Raw genomic sequence first — 25,969 nt, 5'->3', positions numbered from 1 at the left:
ATGCTTGAAGCAGAATTGTTTAAAGCAATATTTTCTGCTCAATTTACAAATTGAGCCCTGGCCGTGTGTAAAGCCGTCAAATCTGACTCAACAATAGAAATCCTTCAATGACATTATTTATGGTACAGTCATATTAGGGAATTTTCCCCTGTAGTGGGCGATGTTACTTAAAACGAGGCTGGTAGGGAATAATAGTCGTCCACTGAATTCAAATGTTTGTTTTCCAAAACCCCAAATAATGTAAATGTTACATTAATTACTTACTATTTTAGTTAGTTACGTTTCTCTCGTAAATAGACGACCCATTTTTGTTCATGTAGTGCTATTATAGCGAAGGCATGCTCCGTTTAATAAGGTACTTTAAAGTAACTTTAAATTGAGCCAACCCGTCCCGAAATCAAGCATCTGAAAGCAGACAACTTCGTGGGACAAGGGTGTTTTTTTCTTCCATTATTATCTCGCAACTTCGACGACCTACCAATATATGAGCTCAAATTTTCACAGGTCTTGATAATTATTACCAATAGTGTCCAGTGTCTTTAATGAAACTAAACAACCATCAAAATGGTAGACGTCCCATTATTTATGTTGTGAAAGGTGTCTTGTGCAAAAGTCTGTTTTTGGCTTTCGGGGTATGTGGGTTTGGTTTAAGCTCCGGAGAGAGTTGGTTGAACACATTGTGTAAGTTGAAAACAGTTTCAAAATTGAAAGTAAAATTTGATGAAACTAATGAGCAACTTTAAAAAATTTAATGATAAAATGTGGGTTTAATTTATCAAGACTTACGATTGCCTTTTCTTAGCGTAGTGAGTTCAGCTGACAGATAGCAATGGCTTAAGCAATAAGCATGTATTTTTTTGTTATTACTCGCAGTGTATGAGTTTACAGTAGGCCTAGTTGAAATCACATTTCCCTGTGGGATGTCATTATTTCCATTCGTAAAAATTTTACATAATAATGGCCATAATGGCAAGGTTTTATTAAAAAAAAAAAAATCCACAATGGGCTCAGTCTTGCGCGCACTTGAAGGTTTTAAACAAACAATAAGCAGATATACAGCTGTTAGAAAAATCACTTTTGGTTTAGTTAACTATTTTGTAGTGTATAATGCGATAAGTTCCTAGGATCCGAATTCCTTCCAATAAATCAAAATAATCTTGAAATTGTGTTTCTCTGATGCACACAAAAGTAGATAAATAAATAAATAAATATTATGTTTAGAACAAGAAACTTTCTTACTGATTCTTTTTATTGTGAACTAAAAAAGAAAGTGATGAGATTTTTCCCACAGTTCTAATTTTATATATTTTTATCAGTCAAAGAAACCCAACCACAAGGTACGTTATAATTATTTTAATAAAAACAATTGTAACTGCAACAAAAACACAGTTGGTCCAATGAGCAAGATGAGTCCAGTGAGTTCGATAGACGGCTTTTGGAAGTTCCAACTGCCGAAAAGAGACAACGGCAGCTTCCTCATATGACGCCCTCAAAACACCCATCACTTCTTGGCAGCCTATTTTGTCATATCACTGGATCATAAGGGGAGCTATTAAGGCGCGACTTCGATTATAAGAAAGCCATGCGAGTACAGGGGGAGGCCTACCCTTGAGGTGCCCTGAACTGTGGAACGAAGACTCCCACACGTTAGGTTTACCGTAATTAACCGTCAAGGAGGTTCACACACACTCCTCGCTTATTCGTGCCCCAAATAACATTCAAGGCGAAATGGTGAGTGGGTAATATTAAAATAATACTCTCTCAAAGTCCGGCTTTCAGGCAAATAATATTGCTGTTTTCGTCATTCAATTCTTCTTGCATGTCGAGTTGTTGCCGATCGGTGTTAGTGCATCAGACAAGGATCTGATAGCTGAACCGTGGGTGTGGGTTCGATTCCCGGTCATTTTTACACTATTGTCCTATAGCAAAGCACTTAACAATGATTGCTTCTCTAACCCAGATGTATGGATTGGGAACCTGAGAGGGTCGAGACCGAGCTGTGTTGGTTTATGGAGCCAAGGTTGGAACAATTACCCTTCGGTATGAGTGTCAGTAGCTTGGGGGTTGTGCTCCACAGGGAGTTGAGAAAGTTTGAAGGAACTTGGCGTATACCTGCCGCGATGAACATACATGTTCTAAAGCGTCCTGAGCTAGCCACTGCTTTGGAGCGGGGTGAAACTATAAAATCAATGGTCAGACTTTTGACACATGATCGAGACCCAGCACATCTACAAATTGTACAATCCCAATGCAGTGGCATCCCGCATATCAACTAATTTAAAGGTGTGGCAAAACTTCAACTTCTTTGACCCCAAACCCCAAATCACTTAAATTTTACCCAGGCCAGTTAATCGAGTTTAATCTCTTTCATTTGAGATGTTGCCATGATCTAAGGTTTAGGCTACAATTCTATATTTACGACAACCTTTCTTAACCTCCACGTGTCAACAGTCGAAGCCGAAGACACTGTACCCGAGCAAAATGATCGGAGACGCAGGCCAAGCCAAGATGTAGCTGGAAGGAAAAGGCCCATCTTTCTTCTTTTGGTTTAGAGCTGTACCGCCCTCATTGTTCCAAAGAAGTTAGACCTCACTACATACAACAAGATGGCTGCGCCCATGCGGGTATGTTGTGCTGCGTATTCCAGAAGAATATTTCAGCTTTCAAGGTATTTACGTAACGATTTATGGAATATATAGCAAATACAATTGACAGTAAATTTCAGTTTACGACAATTAATTTAACTGTGGATTTAATTTCTTGCTGGGCTGGGACTGGCTGGGTCATGCCGTAAAGAAATTTGACAAAAAACTTTCCCACGCCCACCACCATCCATGAATGATGCCTCATGGCCACGACGACGAGCACTGACCATGATGGACTCATGGAGGTAGAAACAGTAGGGGTTTCATGTGAAAAAATGTATGCTCCCCACGGCATCAAAATGAGTACCATTGGAAAGTTATATGTATGGAGTATTTCCTTTCTTGAGATATTATTATAAATATAATACTTTTTTAATAGGCCTAGCCCTGGTATTATCAAATGGTTTACGATGATCAACATCGCCAGTGCAGAACTTCGACATATTTTCGGAAATAATTTCTTCCATGGATATATTTGTTAGCTGTAAACTCGTTGAAAATATAGTGAGAGACACTATGAATATATGGGCGGAATTTCAACTTCTCAAATCAGATAAAAAATAAAGAAAATTGTAGTCAAATTTGTGTTCGCATTGTAAAGAACCTTTATACCCAGGACGTCAGTGCAGTGGCACTGACTGACGTCCTACCAATGATAGTGTGAGCCCAAGTGCGCATGGCTTTGAGTGCAGCGCATTGTCTTCCCGACTTAGGTAGAAACATTTTTAACAGATTTTTGAAAAATTTTCGCAATGGTAGGGACCTTTATAGGGCCACTGATTTTCCGTTTCAGAAAAGTGCAAATTCCGTTTGGCAAAAACATGAATTCCGTTTCAGGCACAACAAATTCCGTTTCATGTTTTTTTAATTAGATAAAAGGTTGTTTAATACCCAGGGACACACTTATAAAAATCAAATTAAGATAAGTTGCACTGCCGACTTCGTAAAATGTCCATTTGAACTGACAAATTTCAAAAAAATACTTTTTTTATAATTGTGGATTATTTTGTATACTGCTGTTCGATGAAACAAAAACATGTAGTCAGGGTAAAAAGGTTGCACTGTGACTGCAGTATTAATGCACATAATGTGATAGACTTGATTCCAAGTCTAAAACTGCAATTGATTCTCTGCATCAGCCACATTGTAGGCTAATGACAGGAGTGTATCCACAAGAGGGCGCTGTTTCAGCATGATCAAAGACTTGGGAACAAGTCTATGGACGTGACCATTCTCCATCCACAAACAAAATGTCAGCCATTTTGTTTTCGTTTTGGCGACAGAATGTTGACAGTTTACGGTTTTATTTTAGACCTTTTCGAGATGAAAAAACATTGTATGTGTTCTTACAGGTCATAGGTAAGCTAGTTTGTGTATTATTGTTGGTAAAAGAGAGGGAGAAAATGCAATTTGGGTGAACAAAAAATGTTTAAAACGTGCCGCGAATAATGCCCTTCGCTTAACCATGTTAACAACGTGTGTACATCATGTGTGTAAACATTGAGGATGGTGTGAAGTAGAACAGAACGATCCACGGTTACGATCTCGTACTTTTTAATGGTCTGATTTCTGATGCCTTTTTAGTTTAACAAGAAGAATCTTAATAAAGAATGCAATTTCAATAGTTTTGGCGTCGAAAAAAAAAAAAAAAAAAAAAAATCTAATTTTCTGAAATCCCGTTTTCCGTTTCAAAGGGCCGATTCCGCGAATTCCGTCCGTTTTCCGCGATCGCGGAAAATCAGTGGCCCTACCTTTATACCCTGGACTCCGTAGCGTTGCATGCAACGGAGGAGTCCAACCTGGGCTAATCCCCGGCTATACTTTTTTTTTAATTAAAAAATTTAGCTTTTGCCCTAGAAAGGCCTAATTATCTTCATTTGTTTATTTCGAACGACCATGACCATCGCCATAATATTTTTTAGTTATAATAATAAATGGAAGGACACACACGGCACCATTATAGTAATACACAGCGTTTTTATACATATCCTCAACTCTTACCAGTTTTCACGGTATTATGCCTTTTTCTTTGAATTGGAAAAAAAATAATGATGCGATATTTCAACCGATGCCCTAGAAAGGCCTAATTATCTTCATTTGTTTAATAAGACTGTTTGCCGGCCTTCTCAACATAAATTAAAACTTGATGGACATTGAAGTTTTCACACCACACACCAATCTTCAATGACTTCAACTCAACTGGTCCCATTTGTTTTGAGTTTTTCCGGTTTTCAAGGCAAATGAGAAAGAATGATTTCCCGGTGAAGCCATAAGTGGAAGAAATATCTGCAGTGACTGCAAGTGTTCTGTGAAACTCTGTGTATGACTCTATAGCCAGCAGTTGTCTTCATTTTATTCAAAATATTGTTTATGACATTGGCTTTTTAATCTGACTTTTATTTATTAAAAAAAAAAATGTTCCCCTTAATATTTATAATAAAGCGTAAAAATAAAAAGTGATAATTGAATCACCAAGCCGATGTTAAAATTTTAATATTTATAATAATATTGATACGAGGGTAAAAAAAAATCTCAAAAAATATTAGAAAGTAATACAAGGCACATGGCTTCTTTAAGCCTTTTTTTAAATTCAGAATGCTCAGCAGAATGTTCAGTCACATGATTTGATCATCGTTAATTGTGAATTAAAATAGTGTTTGATGAAACTTTTTCGGTGGGCAATTTTTTTTATATGGCCTCAACATTATGACATATTTTTGTACCTTTATACCAAACTTTTTGCACTTACAAGTGCAAATAACCAGTACAGCCTTACGTGTTTCTAAGTTTTGCTCAAGGGAGAGGAGACTCTTTGCTTGGCAAATAAAACCACATAATTTTTATCTAGGGACGGTTCACATCGCGCACAGAGAGGTGAAGGATTTGCCACGATTTTAGGGACACCCTGAAAACAGGACCTCTTACGATATAGGAGGCAAAAAAAGGAAAATGTTTGATATCATCGCTATTTTTTATCCGATCTCTACCAAATGTTCACAATGACCAAATGCATTCAAATCCAGATGGAAAGCGCTCTCCTGGACTAGGTCAATCCGGTCTTGCTTTTAACATTTCCAGGAAAAATATTAAATAATCTATCCATGTATACTAATTGGGGACTGTTGCCGACATTCTTAACGGGAAAATTTGCCGAGTTTTTGTGACTTGTTTTATTTCTTTTTGAAGCCATTTTTTATGTACAAATTTCTCTTTATAAAATTTGAGTTGCACCGATTTTTTTCATAAAAAACGACAGATATGCTCTTCATTTCAATGTACTGCTACATTATTTCTGTCAATACTTTTCAGATAAGGCCGAAAAAGACTGAATTTCAGAAGCCCTTTGGACGAATTATATATTCAAACCGAGGTCACGCAGAAAAAACCACACCAAACACTGCAGATAAAATCGAGCAAAAGCTCATTAAAAGGCATTGGTTGCGGGTAGGCTGCTTACACAAAATGTTTTTAAATTAACAATAAAAAAACACCTATCCAATAAAATAATCAATTATAACAAAAAAAAACACTAAATAATAATAAAAATTAATAACAAAAAAATGTTTGTCCCGTGAAAATACACACATGAAATTAACAATAAAAAAAAACTATCCAATAAAATAATCCATTAGAAAAAAAAATACACTAAAAAAATTAAAAAGTACCAATAAAAAATGTTTGTCCCTCAAAAATAATTACAATAAAAAAAATTAACAATAAACACAAAAAAAATATCTTTTAATAGAAATTACACTTATTTTTTAACATTTATTCTTACTTAAAGACCAACAACGTAAACTAAAATGCACAAACTACGTTGACAAATTTAAACAAACATTCATAAATACCTCAGACTTGAAAACCTCTTCACCACACACTGGCCACCCCTATTGCAATTTTTACGAACACCTAAAAGAAACCACAATGACGTAGTCAATCTTCAGCCAAAGTCAAAATAAACCTCGATTTGCGTCACTCAACATGTATGGTTGCAAAGATTCTCAAAGTGCACAATCAAATAACTACACCCAACCTTCAAGGTACCACTCATACAGATTTTTTTTTGCAGACTAAAAAGACAATCAAGTTATGCCGCTGTCCAACGAAAAAATCTACAAACTGACACCTCGGCAGGTCCGACAACTCGACAACTTGACAAGCAGTCACTGACTGATCTACTGATCTATATCACGGAGCATGCTCAGTCTGATCAAAAGTCGACTTGTTTTATTGTTGGTGACCGTACCAGCAGTCGAGTTGTCTGACCGATCGAGTTGTCTGACCGATCGAGTTGTCTGACCGATCGAGTTGTCTGACCGATCGAGTTGTCTGACCGATCGAGTTGTCTGACCGATCGAGTTGTCAGACCAGGGCCCAATTTCATGAGTTGCTAAGCACAAAAAGTTGCATAGCATGAAATAACTTCCCTGATAAAAAAAGGATTACCAACAAAGTTTCCACATGATTTTCAGGATTTAGCAAACAACAGCAACAAATGCAACAAATGAGTTGGTTTTATTTATCTTCTTTTGTGCCCCAAAAAATTGTCTACTGTTTTGAGCCTTACAGCATCCTTCTGGAATACTACATGACAACACAATTATCACCAAACAGTTTCCTTACGACATCACAACAAACATGAACACGTTACCTGTTCTTGTTTGTCGTGTTGTCATTTAGTCCAGAAAGACTCTGCTAGGGTTGAAACTTCAGGCCATTAACTGTTTTATGCAGGTAGACGATAGGTCCTTTAGGTTGGTAAGCAGTTTGCATCAGCTAATTCTACTTTCTCATTTTTATCTTCTTTTGAACAGGTTCTATGGAAGAGGAACATACTTTTCAGTCACTACCAGACAAGAAGAAACCATCAAGTTGGTTTCAGCGAGATGCTTTCACCAAAGCCCTTGCTCAAAGTGCTCTACTCCAGCTAATAATGCAACGCAACATCTTGGGAAACAGCCCAACGTCTTTCAGCATTTTAAATGGCTGTCTGAGAAATCCCCAGCGTTCCCTGTCTGCGGTGATAAGATTACAATTCTGGAAGGACCTACAGACTTTTACAACACACTCAAGGTAAGGCCGTATCCGAATTGGCGGCTACGGCTACGGCCGGATCGCTGCGTCAACATGCATTGAAGTATAGGACGCCCTTAGCAACACCCCAGGCAACGGTCGTAGCCGCAGCCATAGCCACCAATTCGATGTTAGATGTTATTGTTGCATCGTGGATAAAGAATAAAATTTGTTTTTCCCATTTACACCGATCAGTGATGTGATTTCTCTGTTTTTAACTAGAAATCTGTTTGTTATCCACCCCTCTTTCCCTTCTAAAAGAAAATTGTTAAAATAAAAATTGGTAGCGACAAGTTCTTTAACGGCCGTTTAAAACTGGCAGTGTCGTGTACCACCTACGCTTGAGGTTGTTTTCTGAGTGTATCTGCCCGCCAAGCTGGGTTGCTCAGTACTGAATACTGTTTACATTTTTGTATTCTTCTTAAAGGGTAGGTATACTTTTGGTATTCAGTCTTATAACTAGAGGCAACAAAATAAACTTTGCCTTTAATAGAAATGTATTTGTTTAATGTTTGCTGGCGAATAAAATGAAATGAAAAAGACTCTTGATTCACTTTGAGATAGTGTACTCTATATACCGTTTGTGTATTTTCCTTGTCATTTCTAGGCGCGTATTAAAAACAGCAAACATCGGATCGTTCTGACTTCTCTGTATTTAGGAACAGGACCCAAAGAAGAGGAACTGGTGAGTTTTGTAATAAGGGAATAAAAGGATACAACAAGTTCTTTAATGGCCGTTTTAAACCGGCAGTGTCGTTGCCAAGTGATAAAGGCCCTAGCCGAAGGGGAGGGCCTTTATCGCACGAGAACGACCCTGCAAGGTTTTAAACGGCCGTTTAAGAACGAGTCACTACTCTTTTATTCCCATTCATAATTGCTTTTTGGTAAAAAGGCGTAATAAAGTAAGAAACTCTGTAAAACTGGTCCGTTTCCAACGTGCTTGAGCTCTGTATTTACGACGTCTGTGTGTTGCATTGTTATGACTGAGACGCTCAGTGTCCGGATCATTTCCGTTCGTGCGCGTTGTAGTCTTGGTGCAAGATGTTCGGGTTTTCCTTTCACACACAGCACGGCCAACTCATCGCCCATAACAAGAAATGTCTTGCACCAAGACTAGCACGTATTATCCGAAAACAACCGGTTATAAACAGAGCTCCAGCTGGTCATTATCAATCCGTTTAAACACCCCCACATGACGCGCTCTCCACCAACAGGAATAGCAAAACTGTCTGTGGTATTTATGAATGTATGTTAATTTTTATCGGGGATATAGAATACCCAGACCGTAGCCTTGCATGTGGATTGGGGATTTAGTTCCTACCTGACTGCATGGGTTTTTCCTACAGGAGTTTTCCCTCATACGTTTTGTGTAAAACTAGATTTGTTTCATTGTCTTCTCAAAAGTAAGTGTGATGTTAGTGTGATGTGACTAAATGACTCAGAGATTAAGATTCAGGATGGTTAAAATCACTGGACACTATTGCTAATTGTCAAAAACCAGTCTTTTCACTTGGTGTGCTTTTAGATGCGTGATTTTGAGACCTCAAATTCTAAACTTGAGGTCTCATGATCAAATTCAGGGAAAATTCTTTCTCGAAAACTATGTCACTTCAGAGGGAGCCGTTTTCACAATGTTTTATACTATCAACAGCTCCCCATTACTCATTACCAAGAAAGGTTTTATGCTAATAATTATTTTGAGTAATTACCAATAGTGTCCACTGCCTTTAAAGCAAATTTGAATCGATTCTTTCAGGTAGCCTCACTCCATGACGCCTGCAGGAGGTCACACCTCAACGGCAACACCTCGGCACCTCTCAAGCTGCGCATCCTCCTCGACTGCACCAGAGGCACACGAGGGAAGCATAACTCCTGTACGATGCTGAGACCTCTCCTTCAGACCTTCCCAGCCGAGGTCCAAGTTGCCCTCTACCACACCCCAGACCTCAGAGGTATCCTCAAGAGGCTGATCCCTGAGAGGTATAATGAGGTCATTGGACTTTCACATCTTAAGATATTCATCTTTGATGATACAGTGATCATAAGTGGGTGAGTTTGACAAAATAAAAAACAATTGTTTAGAGTACGTGTATCTGTTTTTTTACAACTTTTTCAAATAATGTACAAATGTGACATGGTTTGATTCGCCTTTGGAACTGTCAACTTCAAATACCTCGAGAAGCTTTTGTATCGAATGTCTACCAAAAATGAACCATGCTGTATTTGTTTTACTTGACCTTATTTATATTCAGATGCATCTTAATTGTCTAAAATATCCTATAGTTCGGACGGGAAATATGCTGTTTGACATCTACATGTGTTGCCATGCATCTCTTCTTGTGTACGTGTTTGTGACTTGGTAAAATGTTACACTTGTCTACTAGATCTTTGTAGACTTTCTGCTTCTCATTGATCTCTTCTTACAACTCGTCCCAATTCAAATGCTATATTGCCCAATTCTATATTGCCCTTTAATATGTGATTGTTATTATTATTTTTTATAGATGTACTTGTATTTTGACCATTGTTGCGTGGCCCTTTCAGCTACTGCTGCTGGTCATTTTGTTTGTATACCAATAAATATAAATGGTCATCTTTCTATTTCCTCATCTTGGATCCCCCTTCTTCCTTATAAGTCATCACATTGAGTATCCTGTTTTAGGGCCTTGTGATTGGTGATTTCCTGTAACAAATTCAAAAAAGTTAACTACCGGTAATACTTAAAGACTATAAATATAAACTGATTTTGATATTGTCCATTGTATAAGCTAGGTAACTATTTATCAAATGTTCATGTTTGTTGGGTTGTCATTTAGCCTTCGAGAAAGACTCTGCTAGGGTCGAAACGTCAGGCCATTAACTTTTTTTGTGCATTTATACTGTCGGTCCATTTGGTTGGTAAGTTGTTTGCAACAGCTAATTTTATTTTCTTAAGTTTAATAAGTAACTAAGTTACCGGGGCAGATATTTTCTGGTGTGTTAACTAGTTAATCAATTTGACTGATATTGTTATCTAGTAGGCCTATAACTTTTTAACTGGTATTTTCTACTGTGGCTGTTACTAGTTAACTATTTAACTAATATTGTAACTTGTGAACTAGTTAACTAAACTCTACTAGTGAAAGTGTTATTAAACTAGTTAAATATTTTATTGACTTACTAGTTTGACTAGACAATAGCTTGTTTACCTGAAACTGGTACTTACTTTCAGAACACAGTGCCTTGGATCGGTCGAGTTGGTCTTTGAAAAGCATTTGAAGCCGTATGAATTATAAAATTCATATGGTTAGAACGATAATTTAAAAGTAGAATATGTATTTCCTTTTTTGTCGCAAAGAAACAACGGCCATTTTGTGGAGTCAAAATTTTGACTCTATAAAATGGCCGACCTTGTTAGTTCGTGACCTAAAAGGAAAACCATGCAATTTCGAGTGATACAGTCTCAAACGCTTTTCAAAGACAAACTCGACCGACCAAGGCAATGTGTTCCTTTAAATCCATTCCCTTGCACTGTACGTAGAGATACAAGTTGGCAATAGTCAGAACCCCATTTTGGTATGATGACGACTGCTATTTGTAATTGCTGATAGTAAAAGGTGACATGACCAAAGGTAAATATTGTTCTCTGAATTTGACTTTTCTGTTCCCCAGTGCGAATCTCAGTGAGTCATATTTCACTAATCGTCAGGACCGTTACGTGATGCTTGAAGACTGCCCTCACTTGGCAGACTTCTTCAACGAGCTGGTGGCCACGGTCAGTTCTTTCTCCTTCCAGCTCAACCCAGACGACACTTTGACCCTTGACCCAGAGTTCAACATACACCCGTTTGAAGGTAGGTATTTTCCTAGTGTTGATGATGACACATTTTATTTAAAGCTGCTTAAAAGCACACAATGCTGCTTAATGGTTTTCTGCTCAGCAAAAGGTTAATAGCTTTGGATTGAGATTTGAAACTTTTGCCTGATAAATTTAATAATTTGTTACCTTTGACCTAACCTCCTATCCCAGGTGAAAAAAATAAATTTAAAGATATCGCTAGAGAAAAAGTACAACGTGTGCTGGAACCTTTGAGGTGGACCCACCCAACCAGAAAACCGGCCTCGTTGAGCCACACCGAGGACCTGAAATACTCGCACAGGAAAACGATTTGGAGGAAACATAGAAACCTCAGCGATGACATCATCGGCCGAGAATCGCTGCGAGGAATGCACAAAGATGTCACTGTTGACAATAGTGAGACATCTGATGAGATCAGGTCCTCAGAGCTCTGGGCTGCTCTCGATTCCAAGTCTGAAATGAAAGTTGAGGGTGCGTCGGAAGAAAGACTGATGATGGATTATCCCGAGACTCAAAACCCAAGCAAGGATTTTTCTGTTAAATCGGTTCGGGAGGAAGCGAAGCCAGGCTGTTGCGGTGATACAGTTATCTTTCCTCTCGTCCAGATGGGGTCATTTGGGGTCAGACTGGACCAAGAGGTCACAGGTCAGCTCTTGCGGACAGCTGAGCCGGGCTCTCATTGTGTACTAGCCTCTGGATATTTTAACCTGACGAAGGAGTATATGGAGTTGGTGGTAGGGTCAAAGGCCAAGTATGACATCTTGATGGCCTCACCCAAGGTGAGCATTTTTTTCTTGAAACATTTTATACTGTGTGTTTTTTTTGTTTCATATATAATATTGCTTATTGGTTACCTGTACAGTCTTTATACGACTGAAGATTCTCAGTCTGATTTCATAAAGCTGTTATGCACAGAAAATTATAGCAGAAATAGTCGCAGGCCAAAGATTGTGCGATTTTAATATCCATTGGTATATTTGGTTGCGTAGTTGGTGTGTCATGGTCAAGGAGCGAAGCGCACCGGATTGTTATATGCCGCCCAGCATATGTGTGTATACAGTAACTGGGTTAGAGTTCATAATTCCATGTAAAGCCAAAGGCCTGCCACGGTAACGACAACAGTTCCCACATCAAGTTGTTTTTTATCCTTGCCTTTGTTTGTCTCCCAGGCCAATGGTTTCTACGGTGCCAAGGGTATCTCAGGCTTTGTCCCCGATGCTTACACCTTCATCGCCAAGAACTTCTGGAGGAAAGTTTGCCGACGGAACCAAGAAGACAGAATCACAATGTACGAGTACCACAGGCAGGACTGGACCTTCCATGTCAAAGGTCAGTCAGTTTTATATGGTCACCCTCTTGGGAATGTTCTTAAATTAGTGCAAATTTTTATTTTGCGATGCAGGAATTCTGTGAAATTTGTTTTTTCACAGGAGTGTCATGAAGTACTAATATTAATTAAACATGAATGTCCTTCATTGATTTACCACGATTCTTCCATCTTTAAATTTGTCACTATTGACGTGCAATAAGTTTACTACATTCATGGTAATAATAATATTTTTCAGAATTTGTTTTCTCTAAAATTTGTATTATTTTTATGTTGATTCTATTGTAGAAATAACATTTTTTAAACACCTAAAAAAAATTATGGGTTTAACAAAGGAAAGTCGACTACAGTCAGATTTGGACCTGAGAACTCCAGATTAATGTTGGCAGTCTCCCTATAATGTCAATATAGTTTTTGGGGTGTGCCAGTCAGAAGCCATTCAACCTGGCACCCCTGAACAAAAATGTTAACAAAATACGGAGACCGCCAATATTGGGGCTCAGTTGGTATTGCCTGCCGACACGTTAATCCGGCTGCAATAAATTTGTCTTTGTTCAACCCCCAAATAATAAAATTTACTCTCTTGTGGTTTGTTTCTTGACACCTTTTAAAATCATAACTAGCTTCGTTCTTCTGCACTCTTTATATGAGAACGATATTAGTTTGCCATTATTCGCTTTTTTAGAGGTCTTGGTCAAACGGATTTTGTGAAATATTCTTAAATGTTTGTATTTCAATGTGTTTTCTACAGATTTTATAATTGTAATTTATATTTTCTTGGTACTTTTAAACTTTTTATGTTGTGTTTTCTCTGGTACTTTCTTATGTGCCTTTGTGTGTTAAATTGATAAATAAACAACCGATTATGTATGTTTTTCTTTATGTCCTACAGGTTTGTGGTACTATCTTAATGGAATGTCATTGCCGTCACTTACAATGATCGGATCACCAAACTTTGGTGAGAAGATTTTGCATTCTGCTGTTGTGATTTACTGGGGTTCAACCTAAATCGCCTACTTGCAAGTGGCGAATTTCTGCGCTAGCTGTGTAAGCGTAGAATGCCAAAATTCCTATCGAACTTGTGAAATATGCTTGACGTAAGCACAGAATTCCATACTTCCATAAGTGCAGAACCATGACAATGGGCCCTGCTAGTTAGAATGGCTAGCCTTCCAAAATAATTATTCAATTACTTTTCAATGATTTGTCTGACTGTTGAAATATATTTCTTATTACACAAGTTGTTTACAAGTTCTTTTTCATAATGAGTAATTAATAAAATATCATTCTTACTTGCAGGTCATAGGTCAGTACACCGTGACCTTGAGGCCCAGCTAGCCATCGTGACAACCAATGTAAAGTTACAGAAACAACTTCATCAGGTAAAACAAACTGTTGAGAAAACTCTTTTACAAAGTACACTTTAAAATTTGACAGCGCCAGATCAAAAGCTTATTTTTCTCGAACTCAGTGTGTTGTATAATAAAGAAGGTCTTTAATGTCAATATATTTTGTTGTGATTAGCTCAGTTTTCAAAAGATAGAGTCATTGTGGAAGTGGGTGGTAAATGACAAGTCTTTTACCTCATGTTAAAATGTGTTTAAAATGACATTTTATCTGAGACTCTTGAAATATGACACAATTATTTTTACTTAATTTGCAGGAGCAGCAACGTTTATTTAAGAAGTCCCAACCAGTCTCCTCATCCACGTTTAAAGAGAAAGATCGCATCGTTCCAGTCTGGGCGAGAATCTTCACTTTCGTCACTAGAAACTTCTTCTGAGTTTAATGCCAGGAAGCTCTTTGTTGTCACTGCCAACGGTGAGATCACTTTCCAAAAATGTGGAATGATCCATTTTCCCACCTGTCAGAAGAAACTTACATTGGAGGCTAAGGTCAGTCCGATACCCATGAGATGGCAAATTTTCGTTTTAAATGTGTATTTAATTCTGAAACGTACACTGCCTGTTCAAGTACACACACACAAAACTTTTCTGCTTATCAAAAAAGTACAACACAGTTTTTTGTGTGCATGTATGCGTACTCAAGACCTGCGGCTTAATGTCCCATCAGAAGTACAAAGCAACTATTGAAAGCGTCTTAGGCCAGGATTCGCACATGCCACTATAAGTACCATCAGAAGGCCAACGTATTTGTGATGAGGTTTTTTGCTCAAGGAGGCAAGCATGATGACTAGGTAGACCAAGAATCGAACCTGTCACTGAATGTCCATCAGAAGGACAAATCAATTATGGTCAAGTGTTCTGCTTAAGAACGTTAGTATTGCAACTAAACCTGATCAGGATTTGAGCCTGCCATCAGAAAGATAAAGCAAATAATAGTGTCTTACTCAAGAACATGAATAGCTAGACCAGGATTCGAACCTGCCACTTAACTTCACTAGCCAGTGAGTCCGAAGAGTCTCATTAGAATTGACCAGGCCAGGATTCAAACCTACCACTTAACTTCACTAGCCAGTGAGTCCGAAGAGTCTCAGTAGAATTGACCAGGCCAGGATTCGAACCTACCACTTAATACCCTTTCAGAAGGACATGGCAGTGTATTAGAAGTATCTCTCTCAAGAAGACAAGCATCATTACTAGCCAGACAAGGAGTCAAACCTGCCACTTTATTGCACTGGGAATGAAAAGAAAGGTCCCATGCTCTGTCACCTCAAAATAAATCCAGAAATTTCCAACAATAATTTTGTGGCATATTAAGTGTTGATTCACTCAATCATTAAAGGTGTGAACTTTCTGAACACAAAATGGGTCTTTACCAAAATATAAAGAATGTTTGAAATATATTTTAAAGCAATATTAACTCTTACCTCAATTGTTATATTACAACTAATTTTAAGTCTGAACGTCACAAGTTTCCATATTATAATTTTTTAAGATTAAAGACAGTGTACACTATTGGTAATTGTCAAAGATCAGTCTTCTCACTTGGTGTATCTCAACATCTGCATAAAATAACAAACCTGTGAAAATTTGAGCTTGATCAGTCGTCGGAGTTGCAAGATAACTATGAAAGAAAAAAACACCCTTGTCACACAAAGTTGTGTGCGATTAGATGGTTGATTTCGAGACCTCAAGTTCTAAACTTGAGGTCTCGAAATCAAATTTGTGGAAAATTACTCCTTTCTCCAAAACTAGGTCACTTCAGAGGGAGCTGTTTCTCACAATGCTTTATACCATCAACCTCTCCCCATTACTCGTTACAAAGTAAGGTTTTATGCCAATAATTATTTTGAGTAATTACCAATAGTGTCCACTGCCTTTAAAGTATACTGCATTTTGTTTCAAAATATAAAAACTGGGCCACTGCAAGTTGTTGTTGTCTGCTGTACGCCCTCAATGAACAAAGAGTGGCAGTACCATGTGACTTGCCTGTTGGCAAAATAAACCAGATCAACCAATTGGAAGGCTGAGATTTGCGATACAGCTAAAATGGCCGTGCGTTTGAATTGCCTCTAAACAGTACGGTACTGTACCGCACAGAGAGCTTCATGGAGGCATTGTGTTTAAAAGAAACAGCGGGTATTACTTGGTATTCAATATAATATATAGTTTTGTTTTTTTACTGGTCTCTTTAAAGTTTGCATTACTGTTTGTTTTGTCAGTAAAGAGACGGTAAACATAGGAATTTGGGTAAAATTGGCTTCACCGTAGTCTCTAAGCTCAGGAAACAAATTTGTTGAAGCAGGGAAGCAGAAAACATTGATTAACAACTTCACTTGACTTAGCTGCAATTGTCTGGGCTTACCTAAGTCTTGTAATGATAACGAAAAGCCCCTTGCCATGTGATATAGCTACACTGGATATAGTCTGAGGAATTTCAATTAAGCATTCAATTGTGATTGAAAAAGACCATGTACCAGACAACATTCACATCTTGCAAAGCTCTGAAAATATGTATCCAGCTGTTGCGAAACAAAAGGGGGCGAGGGTGTGAAAACATATAGATCCCCTTCCTCCTCCCCCCCCCCGCTCAAAACTCTTGCATACCACCCCACCCCGAAGTGAGCTTAAACAAAATTGACAAATGAATAGCTTAACACATTAAATTGCTCCACAAAGATATGCCTTTGCCACCCCCCATGAAAATGGTCTGCGTAAAGCCGAGGGGGTGAGGGCGTCCACTGCCCATTCAAATTATGGCAAAATTGTGGGGAGAATTCGGGCACAACAAGAAAGGGAAACAATCAGTAAATAAATCTGTATCTGTGGACAGTTTTGGGAAAATCAACCCCTTTCAGTGCCCCTCCCCCCCTTTAAGGAAAAGTCCCCATGCTGGTTATACAACTGTCGCTAAGCAAAATGGGAAACCAACCACAAAGCTGCATGAAGTGTAACTGTTTGTGACTGGTACTGTGTATTTTCTTTTACTTTGCAAGTGCAGTTCCTGATGAATGTCTGCCTAGCTGCTCAAAGGAATTTTCTTACAATTCTTTTTTCATAATGAAATTAAACAAACACTTGTTTTTCTTTGAACTGCCGTTTTGGTTTATAATGCAATATGTATTTTAATATTTACATGAATAAATTTTAATGTGCTCTAAACTTGGGGTGGGGTTTTTGTATTTTCTTTCTGTACAGAGAAAACATTGTACATTCGTAAATAGAACACTGGATCCTAGCACTCAAATAAAAAATGTTTAAACAAAATTGAGAAATAAAAGTAATAAAAAAAAGTACACAATTATTGAAAATGAAGTAAAAAACACACAGAAGAAACCAGTAGGGAGAAATAAAGAAATGTCAGTGGATTATGGGATTAATTGAGCTGTTTGAGTTGTCTTAAAAAATAACTAATATCTAAAATAAACAATTTACATTTGTATTCCATTGTTTTACTAGTATTTATTTCCACTTTTATTTATGCAAATACATTGGGTCGTTTTTTGTTGGAGTGGGTTTAATATTTTAGCGGGTACATGTTGAGTTAGGTACCATTTTTCTCCTACCCCAAGATGCAATTAATTTTTGTCATTGATATCCTTGGCCTCGGGAAGAACAAAAGATTGATTGTTATTGAGCTGATTGATTGTCTTGCCATTGTTGTTGTAGACAATAGAGCCATTGTTCTAGCAGGTGTATCATTCAACACGATGTCAGTGACCTCTACGGGGTACCAAGGCGGTTCAAATTCAACCCACCTCCCAATGAGCAATTATCAGTGAAATATTACGATGTTTAGGACAGAGAATGCCCCTGTCATTTTATTATGTAAATGCGTACGTGGTTACTTGTAGCCAATACTCAAAATAGTTGTTGGCATAAAAACAGACTTGTTATGAACGTACAGAAAGCTGTTGATAGTATAAAACATTGAGAGAAGCGGCTCCCTCAGAAGTAACGTAGATTTTGAGGAAGATGTAATTTCTCATTTCTATTAGGCATCTTAAGGCACGCACCCCTTTTGCAGCATCGGTGTTTTTTCTTTCTTTCATAAATTTCGTTTTTAACATCGATAACCAATTGAGCCTAAATTAGCCCCATTCTAGACGATAAAATGGACACCGTGTAAAACGTTTTTTTACCCCAAACTTATGACGTGGGGTGATTGGATGACATATGCCCCGAAATAAATGGTCATTATTTTTGCTGAGAGGTGTGCGGGCATTTTTCAAGACTGTTGTCGGACGTTTCGGAAATTACACCAGTGCAGGGGTGTTTTTTATTTCGAGGGTTAATAATTCGCCATGTTAATTTGAGCAGAGGTTATATTGACAGTAATGTGAGGCTTGAATGTATGAGAGTCAGTGTGATGCACCCTCAGTCGCTGGGGTTGCTGCTCAGTCAAGTTGCAATCTTGGAACAAAATCCTTCATTATCTGGAAAAAATGGATTTACACAAAAACATCGAATTTATAGGTTAATTATTTCCTCAATGACGGACATCCATGCTCATTGTCAACACACGTCAACGACCGTCTAGCGAAGTCCGCTCAGATCTCCGGGTAACTTACCGCATGGCCCAGATTCCAACCGCCGTGAAATCCGACTGCATCCACCCACCGCTGGGTTCGAGCCCGGCGGTCCCCGTCAAGACAGCGGGTCGGAGTCGTGTCCTTACGCTCCTGCCCTATACTTACTCATAGTTTACCTCCGTAGTAGTAATGTAGGAAATATTGTTTCTAAATTCTGTTAAAGAATCAAACTAGGGCCGCTAGCATAGTTTTTAAAAAGGTTAAAATTACCCTTTATTCTGTCATGCTGATTATGGTAACTTGAGTTAAGTCAGGTTAAAATTGTAATCAATATATTGACGTCTTGTGTGGTAGGCTAGTGTCGCCTCTTTTGATATACGTGGTGATAATGTAACCAGGTATATATCTAAAAAGAAGTTATCCGTATCACACAACTTTCCCAACAGTTTTTAATAATACTTATACGCAATTTTGCCCTGAAATTCCATCACTATGGATTTTATATAATTATATGAAATTTGAGACAGACCGTTTGTCGAAGTATGCCAAGATCGCTAAGCTGTTGCAGGTTAGTTTTTTCGTATATAACTACATTTTTATAAAAACAATCTAACGGTAACAACATCAACAGGTAAATGTTCCCTTAAAGATTTTTTTTTTTAAATATCTTGGCCTACAATGTTATGATGCAAGTTCAATGATTGTTTGTTATAATGAAATAACAATGATCATCTAGATTAAATTTGTTTTTGTTCAGTTATTCCCAACCCGTAAACGAATGGTTTCAGTAATAGCCATTCCAGTCCTAAGATTAAAAATAGCCCCTCGGCTCGACTCAAATTTACTGACTTTCTATTGGTCGAAAGTTACAACTAATTTGCATGAACTTAGCATGCATAATGAGGAGTGAAGGCTAGACTAGACCGGAGTAGCCAAAACATGAAATGTAACCGAGTAAGTCGACACGTGCAAATACAAACCACAGTCTAGCTCAGAAACCTAAGAGCTATACGCTCCATTTGCACACGGGGCAATGACTTTCCACATAAACATGCCAATGCACTTTGGACAACTGCGACGTAGCCGGGTCGCCCACCCGTGCTTGAGCCAGTCAGCTACCGTGTGGGGAGCCCCTTTTACGGCAGGCCGCCTCTACGCTAAAAAGCCCCTTGTCATTTCTTACTTGGTGTAAAGAAACTGAGATATACGAGCAAGTCATTAGTTAATCTCCTCCCATGTCTGGCATTGTCTCAGGAAGTTTGCAGCTGTTTTTGCAATGGTGCACTAATCCAAACATTTTACCAAGGGTCTGGTGTCCCGTTTCAATGGCTTGGTGCTCTGCCCCCGGCGTCCCAACTTCTACTGCGCATAATTTAAACCACATTTTGGAAGCGTCATTAAAATTCTTGTACAACAACAGAAACATTTATACATTTTGGGAACTCTTTGAGATCATCATCTTGTTATAGCTTGTTCGCAAATAGGTACTTTTTGAGAATTGTTTTGTTTTATTATTACTGCAGTTAAGAAACTGCAATTGCCTTATTCATATGAAAGTTCTAGTTGAAGTGATATCAATCTTCAAAGGCATTATACATTATTGCTAATTTCTCAATGACAACCTTTAAACAAAGCATACAGTCAAAACTAGTTTAAACAGAAAAACTTAAAGACTCTGGACATAATTGGTAATTACCAAAGACCAGTCTTCTCACTTGGTGTATCTCATCATATGCATAAAATAACAAATCTGTGGAAATTTGAGCTCAATTGGTCGCCAAAGTTGCGAGATAATACTGGAAGAAAAAATACCCTTGTCACACGAAGTTGTGTGCTTTCAGATGCTTGATTTCGAGACCTCAAATTCTAAATCTGAGGCCTCGAACTCAAATTCGTGGAAAATTACTTCTTTCTCGAAAACTACGTCGCGCGAAAACGAACGTTTCTGCAAAGGGTATTTCGATTTCGTTTTATGATTAGTCAAAATGTAATGTTGCGTCATTCGATTTAACAAAATAATAATTCAATTTAAAAATTCATCAAAGCAGCTTTCAAATTTGCAGACGCTTCTTGGGCGTCTGTGTCACGAAAAAAATGTCGATACGCCAAATTGAACAGAGTGCTAAAGGAATTTGACTAGACTCAAAACTAAATTGAATTGCCGAATTCTGAATTTGAAACGCAGTAACAACTGGAGAGGCAAAACAGCTTTAATTCGAACGCATGAAAATGCAATTGGCTGCTCATTTTCTGAATTTGACTGAGAAAACCTATACTATCAACCTCTCCCCATAACTCCTTACCAAGTAAGGTGTTATGCTAATAATTATTTTGAGTAATTACCAATAGTGTCCACTGCCTTTAAATCAAAAAACTATATTGTTAATAATCAAAGCAAAATTCTTAGAATTTTCGTTTTTATTTTATAAAGCTGTCACTAAAAAACCTAGAACCAAACCAAAAATTACAAAAGCGGAAACATTTTTGATGAGTTTCTCTTTTAATGGGAATCCTTTGTTGCGAAAGATTGACCATCCCTTTAATGTGTCCTAAACAATTATTACAACCAGTATTATTAAGAACTCGCATAGGAAAATGTCCAACTTTATTTAAATAATACAACATGTTCCATCTTTAATTTTTTTGGGACAAACATATGACTCGGGCATTTTGTAATATAAATTCTGTTTTTTGAAAGTATTGGTTTCTAAACCACAAATTTTATTTAAATCTCTAAGCTGGGATTAAAATTGCTTTTTATCGGCTGCCTTAAGCGACGATTCTGTTGTACTGCATCAGGCAAAAACATTCTCCCACATTTTGGCATTATGTGCGACCCAGTTCAGAGTAAGTTACACAGGCGGTTCTTTTTAATGTATTTGTTTCCCCAATCTACTCGCAAAACACATTTTACGCTCTCAATAGTGTTATAGAATCTTCCGATCGTATCGCAACTGTGTTTTCCACCCTCAAAACCACCACCGACCTAGCCCGATAAAACTGTCTTAATCCACCCCCTTAACTTCCTTCCATTGTTACCTCTACCCCGTGTTCTTTCGGCAAGATCCACGATGAACCAACAAAACCTTTAGATCGTGTTAGTCTTTTACTTCTTTTCATGAAAATGAAAAATAAGTTCGCCCTAGGGCTGCCTCTTTTTCCAGACACCATTATTTACAAAACACTGTTGTTGAAAACATGTACAGGGTATTTATTCTTAAGCCACATGGACACACAATTCTTTGCTTTATTTAAACCGCTGTCAAAAACTTCCACAATGCATATATTCTTCCTCAACAAAAGGCTATGTGAGGGATTGGGGTTTTAATGGTTATCGCGTGGTGCCGAATTCTAAAAAAGTTTTATTTTTCTCTTCATTGTGGACATTGTTGGTAAAACTGCGCCCATTTACCCTGTTGTTATATTAAATAACGTACATAAATAACCCACGCTTTCATTCTAACTGTCAAAGTTAACAAAACAAAAGTAAACGCACCTGTAATTCTATGTCTGAAATTGTGAGAAATCGGAAAAGATCAAGATTTATCGAAAGGCTCTCCGAGGTTATCTAACCAAAGAAATTGATACATAAATTTTATGAAAACAATTAATATGCGAAATCAGCTTTTAAAATGTCATTTGTGTTAAACTTTAACGCTTTAATGTGTTAGACAAGGATAAAAACATTGTTAAAAATTTAGTCTAAAAGCTTATGAAGTTCATACTAGAACAATTTTGTATGTGAACAATTTCCCCCTCAAGAAAACTGTAACTGAAAACAAAAGAACTCCAACAATTCTCCGAGTGTACCCACCTTAAAAGATTTAACGGGAAGGTACACTATTAGTAATTGTCAAAGACCAGTCATCTCACTTGGTGTATCCCAACATATGCATAAAATAACAAACCTGTGAAAATTTGAGCTCAATTGGTCATCGAAGCTGAGAGAAAATGAAAAACCCCAGCTCGAAATCAAATTCGTGGAAAATTACTTCTTTCGAAAACTGCGTCACTTCAGAGGGAGCCGTTTCTTACAATGTTTTATACTATCATCAGCTCTCCATTGCTCGTTACCAAGTTAGGTTTTAAGCTTATAATTATTTTTGAATAATTACCAATATTAGACTAGACTTAAGCTAGACTTGTTAACAAAACTGTGCACGGTATCTTTAACAAGAAAATTCTGAGAATAAATTTACTTTCATTTTATTTATTTCGCCTCTTCTAATTAACTTTTTACCTTTTGTCTGTACAGTAATAATAGCCTAGGCTTTGCAAGGTCAATTATGTACAATCGATTTCACTCGGACTCTATTATTTCAATTGATTGTTTGTTCGTTGTTTGTTTGTATGTTGTTTGTATGTTGTTTGTTTGTTTGTTCGTTGTTTGTTTGTTTGTTTGTTTGTTTGTTTGTTTGTTTGTTTGTTTGTTTGTTTGTTTGTTTGTTTGTTTGTTTGTTTGTTTGTTTGTTTGTTTGTTTGTTTGTTTGTTTGTTTGTTTGTTTGTGTCAATTGAAGTATATGGAGCCAGACTTTCCCATCAGACGCTGGCTTTAATTTGACAAAACTTCCCATGGCAGGTTTTTGTTTCCCATCGTCCCTCGATTTAAAGGCAGTGGACACTATTGGTAATTACTCAAAATAATTATTAGCATAAAACCTTTCTTGGTGACGAGTAATGGGGAGCACTTGATGGTATACAACATTGTGAGAAACGGCTCCCTCTTAAGTGCCATAGTTTTCGAGAAAGAAGTAATTTTCCACGAATTTGATTTCGAGACCTCAGATTTAGAACTTAAGGTCTCAAAATCAACCATCTAAACGCACACAACTTCATGTGACAAGGGTGTTTTTTTCTTTCATTAATATTTCTCAACTTTGACGACCGATTGAGCTCAAATTTTCACAGGTTTGTTATTTTATGCATATGTTGAGATACCCCAAGTGAGAAGACTGATCTTTGACAATAACCAATAGTGTCCAGTGTCTTTAAATTATTTCAAAATTCATGCAAATACTTTTAAGCAGACAACCTTCGAAATCAACAAAGCATTATTTATAACAAAAACAACATTCACAAAATTATCGGCGTCTTATTGTCTCCTCATGTAATCCATTTTTGAAGAAAACTTTTCTTAGTCTGTCTGTTTCTGAACTTGAAGCGGATTAAGTGTTGAACTTGAAGCGGATTAAGTGTTGAACTTGTAGCGGATTAAGTGTTGAACTTGAAGCGGATTAACTGTTGAACTTGAAGCGGATTAAGTGTTGATCCACTAGACACCAACACCTTCATTCGCAACTGCAAACTGTCATTACGTCATTTACAACTGCAAATGCATTCGGACATGACCGGGTAAGGGACCTTGATCCAACGGCAGTTTTTCCTCTTGCGGGTCGCTCGTTCATCATCGTCGGGTGAGGTCGGCATGCAATGCCACCTCAGCAGGAAGATATTTCGGGTTTCCCCCGGCACACATTTCATCCCAGGGGGCCATGAGCACTGACGAGCCACGCACGTGCCGTGTTTGACCCACGGTGGCCAGAACAGCGGCCCAATGTCCACCCAGTCGTACCTCACGGGGCAGCTTGCCCTCTCGAGCAACCACACCTCTAGGGCGGTGCGAGACTCCGGGAAGGCCGCTACGTAGTTGGGCGTGTGGGAAAGGTTCAGGTGGCGAAGCTCGTTCAGAAGCCATGCGGGTGTCTTGGAGCTGGGCATTGGGTTCGAGTCCCCCTCAGGGACACCGGACGTGAACGGGTCATCAACCGACATCCAACGGGGGTCGAACTCTGTCTCGAGACGGTGCAGTAGTTTGTTGCGGTTCAAGTCTTTCGGACGAGGCAAGTTGGTGAGATCGTCAACGATCTCTCTGATGAGCGGTAACGTTGGGTGTGTGTCGGGGTTCACCTTCAGAAGGGGTCTCGGTAAGATCATGGATGGACTCCGCTTCGAGGTACCGGCTATACCAACGGTACCCACAAAACAAATAATCCAAAAAGACATCATTTTCGGTGACTAAATCCGCCAGTCAAACAGTAACAAACTTGAGGAAGTCAAAGTGTATGTCGACCACACATACGAACCAGCACATTTAACTGCAGCACACGGGGAGACAATGTTTCTTGCATATCGACAGTCGCCTCCCGACACCAGAATGATTTGACGTATGGGATTCGAAGCCCAGGTGAAAGTTGTGTTTATTAGTTTTGCTCGATCGAGTTGATACCTGTGTCAACATACAATGAATCGTATATCATTTTACAAACGAATCCGGTGCGCAATGAGATTTTTTAAAAGAGTAGAAAGAGCGCCGAGCACTGGAGCATAATACGTGCCGTCTGGTCTGGCCTAGCGCTCGAGTCGCGACCGCTTGGCAACATCTCATTAAAGGCACTGGACCACCTTTGGTAAATTGTCAGAGACCAGTTTTCTCACTTGGTGTATCCCAACATTATGCATTAAATAACAAACCTGTGAAAATATAAGCTCAATTGGTCATCGAAACTGCAAGAGAATGATGGAAGAAAAAATACCATTGCTGCATTATTTTGTGTTATGAAATGTTCAGTTGAAGTGAGTGAGACATTACCTTTCTCAAAAAACTATGATACTTCAGAGAGAGCCATTTCTCACAATGTTGTATACTACCATTGCTCGTTACCAATTAAGTTGTTACGCTTGCAATTATTTTGATTTATTTCCAATGGTGTCAAGTGCCTTTAAAAGGAAACGGGAATATATCATGATACACAAAAACGATATCACAATAGGTTTTTTTCCATTCTGTCTTTTTTTTTTCCCCCCATCGTGGGGCCAGCTGATATGAAAGGTTCATCAGCCGCACATTATTATACAAGGCGACCTGTCTTCCTGGGACATCTCACGTCACGGCAGCCCCTGACTGTCGAGCCAACGTGACCCAGTTTAGGAAGTTATGCCTCCCAGCACGAGACGTGATTGGTCCGGACACGCACTCAAAGTTGACGCGGGTTCACTGAAAAATCGTGAAGAAGCGCGAGACACTGTTGCTGGTACTCGTGTGTGGGACAATCTACAGTGGTACCCGGACGCATGTTTTTGTCTGTAGTATGGAACTGTCTTCCTCAAAAATGTTCCTGATTTTCCAAAAAGGTTCCTGTTTTTGTATAAG

General features: G+C 38.2%; 2 protein-coding genes across 2 annotated transcripts; one reads left to right on the top strand and one right to left on the bottom strand.

The window, feature by feature from the left end:
- The first annotated feature begins 2,600 nt into the window (after positions 1 to 2,600).
- LOC117292112 (CDP-diacylglycerol--glycerol-3-phosphate 3-phosphatidyltransferase, mitochondrial-like) lies at positions 2,601 to 15,838 on the top strand. The gene is made up of 10 exons (XM_033774036.1): positions 2,601 to 2,668; positions 7,460 to 7,718; positions 8,326 to 8,403; positions 9,475 to 9,767; positions 11,370 to 11,551; positions 11,728 to 12,335; positions 12,726 to 12,885; positions 13,776 to 13,841; positions 14,183 to 14,265; positions 14,547 to 15,838. Exons 1-10 carry the CDS (start codon positions 2,607 to 2,609, stop codon positions 14,664 to 14,666), a joined length of 1,911 nt encoding a protein of 636 aa, XP_033629927.1. The 5' UTR covers positions 2,601 to 2,606; the 3' UTR covers positions 14,667 to 15,838.
- A 7,915-nt stretch (positions 15,839 to 23,753) lies between these two features.
- LOC117292670 (noggin-2-like) lies at positions 23,754 to 25,160 on the bottom strand. Its single transcript, XM_033774804.1, has one exon. The coding sequence runs from the start codon at positions 24,823 to 24,825 to the stop codon at positions 24,136 to 24,138; it is 690 nt and encodes a 229-aa protein (XP_033630695.1). The 5' UTR covers positions 24,826 to 25,160; the 3' UTR covers positions 23,754 to 24,135.
- Positions 25,161 to 25,969: the final 809 nt, after the last annotated feature.

This window comes from Asterias rubens, chromosome 7 (assembly GCF_902459465.1).
Source record: "Asterias rubens chromosome 7, eAstRub1.3, whole genome shotgun sequence".
Taxonomy (NCBI): domain Eukaryota; kingdom Metazoa; phylum Echinodermata; class Asteroidea; order Forcipulatida; family Asteriidae; genus Asterias; species Asterias rubens.
Note: the sequence above shows the minus strand (reverse complement) of the source record. Positions and strands in the feature narration are given on the sequence as shown.